Below are 10,100 nucleotides of genomic sequence, written 5' to 3' on the forward strand. Positions count from 1 at the left end.
AGCGCGTCTGGGGCTCCAGGGGAGGGACCGTTTCCTAATCTCAGGCCGAGGTTAAAGTTCTGGTCCTGGTGAGATGCTGGAAGCTGCGGCTAGAGCCGCAACCCGCCCCGGAGGTGACTTGTCGCTTATCGTCGCCGCCGCCGCTGCTGCCGCCACTGCCGCCCGGCCGGGGCCATGTTCGCTCTGGGCTTGCCCTTCTTTGCACTCTTGGTGGCCTCGGTCGAGAGCCATCTGGGGGTTCTGGGGCCTAAGAACGTCTCGCAGAAAGACGCCGAGTTTGAGCGCACCTACGTGGATGAGGTCAACAGCGAGCTGGTCAACATCTACACCTTCAACCATACTGTGACCCGCAACCGGGTGAGGGAAGGGGCTGGGCTCGGGGCTGGTGGTGCGTGGGCTAGCGGACCAGGGTTCCGCGATGCTGTCAGTCCCCAAGAACAGCCGCCCCACTGGGTTTCCCAGAACCACGCTGGACCCTCTTGCCAGCCCTTCTTCCTTTGCCAGGGATGTTTGTTCTGAAGCTACCAGTGGACAGTTTCTGAAGTTGCCTCTTTCCCATCTTCTCTTTGATCCCTTCCTTTCTACCAGCTGTAGTCTGAGCAGGACTGGCCTGCTCCCTACCCAGCACCCAGAGTCTGACAGTGCTGTGGGGTCTGGGAGCAAGGAAGCAGGCTTGCTACTGGGCTTGGCCCAGAAAACCCCAGGGGGATGAGACAGGCCCAAACTGAAAGGCTCTGCCTCCAGGGAGTTATAACTGAGACTCCCCAGGGAAATGAATGCAGGACTTCCCAGGCTGCTGTAACTGCTGGGAACTTCCCAGCCCTCTTCCTTCCCTTGGAAAGACAGCTGGCCTTGTAAGTTGAAGGTGGTGGAGATACAGCCAACCCCAGGTTGGGTGGGAGGGGAGAAGGAGTTTGCCTACCATGGAGAAGCTTCCTCACCCTGATTTCTCTTTCATTTCTCCCCAGCTGTGAGTTGAACATGGGCACAGCTAGGTCTGGGAAGCCTAGACCCCAGGCAGGGCTGAGATTTGGAGCACTCTTGCAGCCTGGCTCACGGTCTCCTGCTCAGCTCTCACCAGGACTGGATTTACTAAGAAGTGGTGGAGTTCAGAATGGGAATCTGATTTTTTTTTTTTTTTTTCAGAATGGGGAGGGATTGGGTTTTGATGGCAGGCCAGGATCTGCCTTCAGTGCCTGGTTCTCTGAAGTTTGATCTCATCCAACTTAGAGTCCTTTCTCTTTTTGCCCCCATATGTGGGGTTACCCTGAGAACGGTGGCCTCTATCCGTCTGGGAGGTGCTGCCCTAAGGGCTTGGGTTTCAGCAGCCCAATAACAAGCAATTCCAGGATTTATTTTATTTTTTTCTTTAAGCTCCGACTGTCCTATATACTTTCCTCCATAGTGCCAATGGTGGGAGTGTCTCCATTTTATAGTGGGGGATGTTGAGGCTCAGAGATGTGAAGTGACTTTTCCACAGCCCTATCCCTTGGTCAGAGCTAAGGATAGAACTTGGCCTTCTTGGCTTTCAACGATCCCTGTTCCCCCACCTCCCCGTGGCCTCTGGCTGCCAGATGAGTTGTAGAATAGGAACTTCCTGGCTCACAAGGAAGAAGGTTGGGGAGCACTTCTTGCTCTCCCGTGTCCCTGTGTGTGCGCATGTGTGTACATGCACGTGTGTGCAGGCATGTGCATCCGTGAACTTTTATAGCAATGGGGTATGCTGGGGATGCCTGAGGTCTCCATTGTGTTTCCCATCCTCTCCCCTAAGTCCCTCCTGGAGTCTGGGGGCTGCTCTGGCAGATGAAGGGGCATAAGTAGCTCCCCAGCTCGACCTGGATGGGGAAAGCACAAAGCCGTCTGCTTGAGGGAGGGCAGAGCTCACAGTCTCTGGAGCCATGTGTTCCCGTGGCAGAATTAGAGTCACCACGGGCTTGACTTAGGGACATTTCCGTGTCATCTTGCAGACAGAGGGCGTGAGAGTGTCCGTGAATGTCCTGAACAAGCAGAAGGGGGCTCCTTTGCTGTTTGTGGTCCGCCAGAAGGAGGCGGTGGTGTCCTTCCAGGTGCCCCTGATCCTGCGAGGGATGTGAGTGGGACCCGGGGACCAGGGAGGGGGGGTAGGCCCAGGCCAGGCCTTGCCCAGAGCCTCACTCAGGGCCTTGTCCAGGGCCCCCGACCACCTGGGTGCCCCTCTGTTTCTCCTCCCCATTCCCCAAGCCAGGAGGCTGGTCAACGGCACAAGGGCCCAGCCAGCTGACCTGGAGCTTGTCAGCCTAGTGGAGGTGGGGTAGGGAGGTAGTGGGACCAGAGCGGAGGAATTGGGGCTCTGCTCCCCTGGAGTGGCATGCTGGCTGTCATGGAACCGCAGTCATGTCTCATCTCTGCCTCGGACCATAGGTTTCAGCGCAAATACCTCTACCAAAAGGTGGAACGAACGCTGTGTCAGCCCCCCACCAAGAATGAGTCCGAGGTCCAGTTCTTCTACGTGGATGTGTCCACTCTGTCACCAGTCAACACCACGTACCAGCTCCGCGTCAGCCGAATGGATGACTTCGTGCTCAGGTGTGCAGGAGAGAGCGAGGGGGCCACAGGACTGGCCTCCTTCACAAGCTCTGGGAGTAACGGTGGGGGGCTCTTCTCTGCCCCACAGGACCGGAGAGCAGTTCAGCTTTAATACCACGGCGGCGCAGCCCCAGGTAAGACCTCCCTGTCAACGGTCCCTCCAGAGGAGAAATGGGGAAGCTTGAACTTGGGGGTGGGAGTGGTCAGCACTCTTTGCCAGGAGTTTCAGGTTGGTTGTACTCTCTGTGGAGGACTCTCTAGAAGCAGGAGCACTTGTCCTAAGGTGGCGGGGAACACACAGTATAGGAAGTGCAGAGACATGGGGTTTGGCTGCCATCTTTCCTACTTGCCCCTTGGGCACTGTCCTGAGTGCCCAGCTGAGGCTGAGGGGAGTGGTGTATGGGAAATGGACCTGCTTGTGGGCAAGGCCTTTCTTCCCAGAGAGCCTCCACTGCCCAACCCTGGGAGGATTCACACTCTTCCCTTCTAGAGGGGCAAAGAGAGCATCCTCATGGGATGGGGCTCTCCCCGCCCTCCCTATGCCCTCAGTACTTCAAGTATGAGTTCCCGGAAGGAGTGGACTCAGTCATTGTCAAGGTGACCTCCAACAAGGCCTTCCCCTGCTCAGTCATCTCCATCCAGGATGTCCTGGTAAGTAACCTGCCCTTTTACTCTCCACCAGTGGATAGCAGGGCTGCTGAAGAGAGGGGACAGGGCCCAGGACCCTGCCCATCTGTCTGTCCCCTCCTCCCTCTGTAGTGCCCTGTCTATGACCTAGACAACAACGTAGCCTTCATTGGCATGTACCAGACTATGACCAAGAAGGCAGCCATCACCGTGCAGGTAGGAAATGGGCATGGCCCGATGGGGGATGTGGCCAGGTGATTAGCTTTCCTAACCCTCTCTTCTTTTCCCCTGCCCCATTCCTACCCTACCCACAGGACTGAGTCTTGGCCGTCCAGTCCCTGAGACTTTGGGTCCCCTGATATATGCAAGCATTGAATCACAATCCCAGTTGCCTTTGGGGACAGGAAAGAGCAGAGTACCCTTTATGGCTGCTCTGTACACTTCATCACCACAGCTGGGAGAGGAAAGGGCCCTGGCTGGTGATGAGGGCTGCCCTTGGCAAAGGCTGAAGCCTGCACTGGGGGCAGGGAGGGAGAGACATGTGTTCAGCTCACGACATCTACTTGTGCAGCTGACGGAGGCACCACGGCCCCTCCACTTTTTCTCCTGACTGATGCCCAGGCTATAATAGGGCACCCATGGGTTCCATGATGATGGGGCATACCCTCATTTGCTCACCTGGCAGTAGTGTTAGTGCAGGGTATGGGCTCTGGAGTCAGATGATCCTGGCTCTACCACTTACTGGCAGTGTGACCCTAAGCTAACGTCCAACAGGGATAATGATAGTACTTACTCATAAGGATCTTTGTGAGGATTCAATAAAATAATATATGAGCAAAGAGTTTAGCATAGTGTCTGGCCTGACACTATGTATTCAGGCCAGACAGGGTTAGGTATTCAGAAAAGGATGGTGATGGCGATGACAAATGATGACGGTGCTGTGATGATGGCAGTCATCTTCGTCATCACTATCCTTACCATCCTCCTCATCGTCACCATCATTGCCATTATCACCGTCCTCATCCTGCAGCGCAAAGACTTCCCCAGCAACAGCTTTTACGTGGTAGTGGTGGTGAAAACTGAAGACCAAGCCTGTGGAGGCTCCCTGCCTTTCTACCCCTTTATAGAAGGTACATTTTGTGCCCTGGGCTTGGCCAGGGGTGGGAGGGCTTGGACACTTCCTGGGAGGTAAAAGAGCCTGTGTGGCTGATTGATGGATCTGATGGGATGTGGGTTTCTGGCTCCAGACTCTCCCAGGCCTGGTCCCACCAACTCTAGCCAAGCTCCAGGCAGGCGCTGGTTTGCCATTTTGCCATTTTACTTCCAGATGAACCGGTCGATCAGGGGCACCGCCAGAAGACCCTGTCAGTGTTGGTCTCTCGAGCAGTCACGTGTGAGTGTGGGTGGCTGAGTGGGGATGGCCTGGCCACTGGCTCTTCTTTCAGGCCTGGGGTAGGGAGTGTTCTCTGAATGGGAAGGGTGAGGAGGACCTACTCGAGCAGGCTGACAGGGTAGGAAGGAGGAGTGGTCTTGGAGGGCTTCATGACGGGGGGTGGGGGGGGCGGCAGGAGGGTGAGTAATGTGCTTTGGAGCATCCATGAGTAAAGAGATTGAGGGACTGAGTTCTAGGTCTGTCTCTGCCACTGTGGGCAGTGTAATCTCATTGAGCCTCAGTTTCCCCATCTCTGTAACAGGAGTAATAGAATCTGTTAGTCTCTATTAGTCTCACTAAGTCGGCTTAGCACAAAATCAGTAGGAAAGTTCCAGGCCCCTTAGTCATGCTCGATAAATGTTTACTGAGTGATTGAATAGAGCCCTTCGTAAACTGGAAAGTATAAGATAAAAATAAAGGATTGTGGCGGAAGGGGAAAGAAGCTGCCTCTCCTACATGGATTCCTTACTCAGCACATTTGATTTGAGTCCCTTCTGTGTGCTTGGTGCTGTGCTCTAGCTGTGGTCCTGAGGGTGCCCCTGTCTAGAGCCTGTTGCTATGCAGGGTGCCGAAGGCTGTGAGGAACCCAGGACAGTCACTGTGGGAGGTCAGGGCAGAGAAAGCCTCCTAGAGGACACAGCTCCTCAGCTGTGTTTTGAAGGTTAAGTCAAGGAGGGGTCTTGGAGAAAGAAGTCGGGGAGGAAGTTCTAGCAGCGGGAGCCGTGTGAGCAGAGCCAGGAATTATGTCGAGTTTGGCATATTGTTGGCACTGGCTGGGTCATTCCACCTGCGGGGAGACGTGGAGAGAGACGAGCCTGGGCCCTGCGTGCTGTGATGGGCAGGCTTGGGAAGTACTGGTGTATTTTCCTTCCCACTTCCCTGCCCACAGCCGAGGCCTACGTTGGCGGTATGCTCTTTTGCCTGGGCATATTTCTCTCCTTCTACCTGCTTACCGTGCTCCTGGCCTGCTGGGAGAACTGGAGGTAAAGTGGGACCGCTGGGCCCGCTGGGCCCTCCCCTGCTCTGGGGTAGGTCAGGCATGGGGAAATGGCCTGGCAGGATCTGTGTGGCCCTGGATAATCTCCATCCACGAGGCATAGGAATGCAGGTCCCTGTGAGGGTCTGAGGTCCCTGGGCCTCTGCTCTGGAAACCAACCCCGCCCCTCAACCTTCTTCCCAAGCAGGGAGACCCCGCATTGCTTCCCAGCCGGGGAGGACCCCTGGGATCATGGATGGAGGACAGGGTTATGGGGTGGAGAGGGTGGAAGGCAGGCCAGCCCAGCATAGGAGGGATCCTCCGGCTGCCCTTCTGGTTTGTCTCTGGATTCCGTCCCTGCAGGCAGAGGAAGAAGAGCCTTCTGGTGGCCGTGGACCGAGCCTGCCCAGAAAGCGGTACCTCCAGAGGGTCTGGGTCGGTGGGCTGTTTGCTTTGTGGTTTGGTGGGGATAGTGGTGGATGGTTCCCTTGGGGGTTGGAGGAAGAAGGTCCCACTGAGGGCTTCTGGATGTTCAGACAGGGAGTAACACTGTAGGTGGAAATGGGGCTGGGGCAGTGTGCCTCTTGGTCCCTAACGTGCCCGTCTTAAAGACTGTCACTTGATTCATTCAGTGTCTGAGTCTAGGTACGCTGTCTGCCGCTTCAGAGAATGCAACTCACCGTCTCTGGGATTATTAACCTTTCGTTCTCTTTCCCCTTCTTCTACCCCTCTCTCTCTATCCTCCCTCCTGCTTGGGACCTTCTTTCTCAGCTTCTCTCCTTGGTAAGCTCCAGGTGCTGTGGGCGGAGGAGCTGGAGTCCAGAGTGGGGAGGGGGAGGGGAAGTAGAGGGGTGTCTGGGTGGGACCCGTGCAGGCCGATGCTGGTCTGTCCTTGCTGCTGGTAACTTAGATGGTCAATTCCTTGACTTTGCTGTCTTTCTAGGGAGGAAAGAGGGGGCTGAGAGTTTCCAATGGGGCAGGTGGTGGTGGTGGGATAGGTGTCTGCTGGTATAGGTGCTTATTCCTTGCTGCCGCCATGGCCCCTCTGTGTCTCTCTTTGGATTCTTCCTTCCCCCTTCTCCCTGGCTTGCAGCCTCTCTCTGCTTCCAAGGCTAAGGGATCCTTGACTTCTTTCTTTCTTTTTCTTTTTTTTTTATGACTCATAAATTATAGTTTATTGAATTTTTAGAAACAGAATAATTAAGCATTGCAAATTTGTTTTAACATTTCTGTTGAAAAACCTTTAAAGTGTATTACATACATACTTTAATAGCCACAATATACTCTATGATATTTAATTTTTCATGGTAACAAAGGGCTTTGAATATTAATCAGTATGCTAAATACTAAACTACTGTAATATGTGCAAGAGATTTCCTAGTACATTATTCTCATTTTAGCCCGGTAGCACCCTGCAGGTGAGGAAGGTAATGTAAGGGGTCCCTGACTTCTTGTTGCAGGTCACCCTCGGGTCCTGGCCGATTCCTTCCCTGGCAGCTCCCCGTACGAGGGCTACAACTACGGCTCCTTTGGTACGCGTCCGCACTTGAGCTCATGCTTGCCCACTCGCCCGTCACCACCTCCAGGGTGGCCTCCTCGGCGCCCCCTGGAGACGGGTCCAGAGTCCCCTGCCCTGAGGTCTCTTCTGCCTGCCTCACCATTTACTATTCCCTACAGAGAATGGTTCCGGCTCCACTGGATCCACGGATGGTCTGGTTGGCAGCGCGGGCCCTGGGGACCTCTCCTACAATTACCAGGGTGAGTGGGCCAGGCGGGGCAGAGCTGTGCGGTGCAGGGCTGGTGCTGGCTGCATGAACCGTGACGGTGGGAGGTTGCCTCTTCTGCCAGACACTGGAACCAGGGAAGGGCTTGCTGTCTCCCCACCCCTCTCCTCCTTCATCCCTTCCTCCTTGGTCCCACTTCCCCGGTAACTTTCCCTTTCCTTTGAAGGGCACGACCAGTTCAAGCGACGCCTCCCCTTTGGCCAGATGCGGCAGCTGTGCATTGCCATGGGTAGATGTGGGGAGGGCGAGTGCTGCTCTACCAATCAGCTCCTGCCAGGGCGGTTGACTGGAGCCAGAAGGCTCTAGGACCAGAAAGATGCTTTGTGCATGGCTTCCCCATCTAATGCCCATCTAATGCCAATAGCTCGTGTGTCTTTTGAGATAGGCAGGCACTGGCCCCTGATGCTGGCAAGCTGGCATCCCCCAGGCCAGATATTCTGGTTGGCTGTTGTGTTTCCCAGCACCTCACTCTCTGGCCTTCTGGGGCTCATGGGCCGGGGTGTCATGTCCTGGCCCCAGGGGCCTTTGGTCAGCAAGGTTACAGGAGGAAGCTTCCGAAGGCACAAGAAAAGAACAGGATAAAGGATTAGAGAGGAGGCAGCCTCTTACCCTTGCCTGCACCCCAGGGCCAGTGGGGGCCAAGGCAGTGTCTTCTCAGAACCCACACAGCTGGGCATCTTCTAATCAGCGTGACTTCTGCCAAATTCAGTCCTGCTGCTCGTGTCTGGGGCCCGGGGTCTGCTCGGTGTCCTGGCCTGGAAGCCTAGCTCAGTGAGGCGGCAGGGCTGGAGTGGTCCCTGTTTGGTGGCCTCTTCGCAGAGTCCACCCTTATTGCCCTCAAGGACTTAGGAGCACCCGATACCTCCTCCCCAGGCCTGAGCCCACCTCTAACCCCGCTCTGAGCCCACAGTTTGCCTCTTCCCACTGCCTAGTAATTGTGACAATTGTCCCAGGTGGGTGGGGACAGACCTTGGGTCCTGTGCCCACTAGGTTACCCTTCTCCCCTTTCTGCCCCAGACCATTCCCTTGATCCTGTGGGCACCCGGCCACGACTGGACTCCATGAGCTCTGTGGAGGAGGACGACTATGACACATTGGCCGACATCGATTCAGACAAGAATGTCATTCGCACCAAGGTGTGTCCCCACGTGGGTTGGCCCTGGTCACGGGCTCCCAATGAAGGGAGATTGTGTGTTCAGCCCCAGTGTATCTCCCCACTGGGTGGCATGTTATGAAAGCAAAGGGAAGGAGCTTGGCTGGGGTGGCACAGATTCCAGGGGAAATTGACTCGGCTCCCAGCCCTCTGGACTGCCCAGAACCCGGCCCGCTGGAATTCTGGCCTGTGGGAGAGAAGCCCCCCCATGTCCTCCTCTAACCTGGGCGAGAGGGGCTTCTCTGGGGCAGGGGGGCAGGGGGCTCACTCCAGCTTCTCCCCAGCAATACCTCTGCGTGGCTGACCTGGCACGCAAGGACAAACGCGTCCTGCGGAAAAAGTACCAGATCTACTTCTGGTGAGTGGGTGGAGCAGGCCGGCCTTCCTGTCATTGGCAGGACAGTGCGGTGGGTTCTCGGGTTCTTCCTTGGTGCTGCCACCTCACCGCCACCCTCCCACTCCTCAGGAACATTGCCACCATTGCTGTCTTCTATGCACTTCCTGTGGTGCAGCTGGTGATCACCTACCAGACGGTGAGCGGGCAGGGGCCGGCTCCCCAGGGCCCATGCTAAATGCCCTCGAGGAGCTGCCACAGGCTGGGACAATGCCCCAGTGCAGAGCCTTCCAGCCTGTGGCTTTGGAGCCAGCACAGGTCCTAGGTCATGGGTCCCAGGTTCCCATCCCAACTCTGCCTTACCATCTGGGTGGCCTTGAGCAAGTCACTCAACCTCCCTGAACCTCAGTCGGTTCATCTGAAAAATGGGGGCAGCATGCCAGCAATGGTGGCACCTCCCCCAGGTCATGGGGATTTATGAAACAAAAGTGCTGGGACTTTGTAAGTCTCGGTTTCCCTTCCCTCTTCTCTGTACTGTGGGGCAAGAACCTCCGTCATGGTCATGCCTCAGGGTTTTCAGCCACACCTAGCGAGGGGGGCAGTGACTTTACCAAAAGTGGGGCTTGCTGGTGTCGCGTGCGCACATGTGCTGGCGTGGCGGCACCTCCCACCCGTTGCAGAACGGGACTGGTGGTGGCGCAGGCTGTGGACTGGGGCACTTTAGCAGCGCCCCCTCCCTGCTCCCGCTGCAGGTGGTGAATGTCACAGGGAACCAGGACATCTGCTACTACAACTTCCTCTGCGCCCACCCTCTAGGCAACCTCAGGTGGGGATCCACTTGGGAGGAGGCCCCTTTTCCCGTCGTACGGTGAACCAGGGCAGGGGCAGGGGCTCTGCAAATGCCCGCCTCGGGTGGGGAAGTGGCCAGGGCATGAGGCCAAGGCAACGTGCCCGCTGTCGCCCCTTCCAGCGCTTTCAACAACATCCTCAGCAACCTGGGGTACATCCTGCTGGGGCTGCTCTTCCTGCTGGTCATCCTGCAGCGGGAGATCAACCACAACCGGGCCCTGCTGCGCAACGACCTCTACGCCCTGGTGAGGAGCACTCGCCTGCCCGCTGACGCCTCAGACCCTTCCTAGCAGGCGGGGCCCTGCCCAGCCCTGTACAGCCCTGCACAGCCCTGCACAGCCCAGCCCTGCCCTGCCCTGCCCTGCCCAGCCCAGCCCTGC

At 56.6% G+C, this 10,100-nt stretch overlaps 1 protein-coding gene across 2 annotated transcripts in view; it reads left to right on the top strand.

The window, feature by feature from the left end:
* Positions 1-6: 6 nt before the first annotated feature.
* SIDT2 (SID1 transmembrane family member 2) overlaps positions 7-10,100 on the top strand; it is a 16,071-nt gene continuing 5,977 nt past the window's right edge. Inside the window, exons 1-18 of one of the 2 annotated variants that reach the window (XM_024751755.1) lie at positions 143-357; positions 1,968-2,089; positions 2,401-2,565; positions 2,654-2,699; positions 3,115-3,216; positions 3,325-3,408; positions 4,223-4,322; positions 4,520-4,585; positions 5,514-5,607; positions 5,964-6,016; positions 7,061-7,132; positions 7,278-7,358; positions 7,551-7,613; positions 8,402-8,520; positions 8,822-8,895; positions 9,004-9,070; positions 9,624-9,697; positions 9,842-9,965. In XM_024751755.1, coding sequence (XP_024607523.1) covers positions 175-357; positions 1,968-2,089; positions 2,401-2,565; positions 2,654-2,699; positions 3,115-3,216; positions 3,325-3,408; positions 4,223-4,322; positions 4,520-4,585; positions 5,514-5,607; positions 5,964-6,016; positions 7,061-7,132; positions 7,278-7,358; positions 7,551-7,613; positions 8,402-8,520; positions 8,822-8,895; positions 9,004-9,070; positions 9,624-9,697; positions 9,842-9,965 — 1,689 coding nt within the window. In that variant the 5' untranslated portion in view covers positions 143-174. Of the gene's footprint in view, positions 358-1,967; positions 2,090-2,400; positions 2,566-2,653; positions 2,700-3,114; positions 3,217-3,324; positions 3,409-4,222; positions 4,323-4,519; positions 4,586-5,513; positions 5,608-5,963; positions 6,017-7,060; positions 7,133-7,277; positions 7,359-7,550; positions 7,614-8,401; positions 8,521-8,821; positions 8,896-9,003; positions 9,071-9,623; positions 9,698-9,841; positions 9,966-10,100 lie in introns of both variants that reach the window. The other variant, XM_024751754.1, reaches the window with a different exon arrangement.

The sequence above is a fragment of the Neophocaena asiaeorientalis genome, unplaced genomic scaffold (assembly GCF_003031525.2).
Source record: "Neophocaena asiaeorientalis asiaeorientalis breed wild unplaced genomic scaffold, Neophocaena_asiaeorientalis_V1.1 scaffold479, whole genome shotgun sequence".
NCBI lineage: Eukaryota > Metazoa > Chordata > Mammalia > Artiodactyla > Phocoenidae > Neophocaena > Neophocaena asiaeorientalis.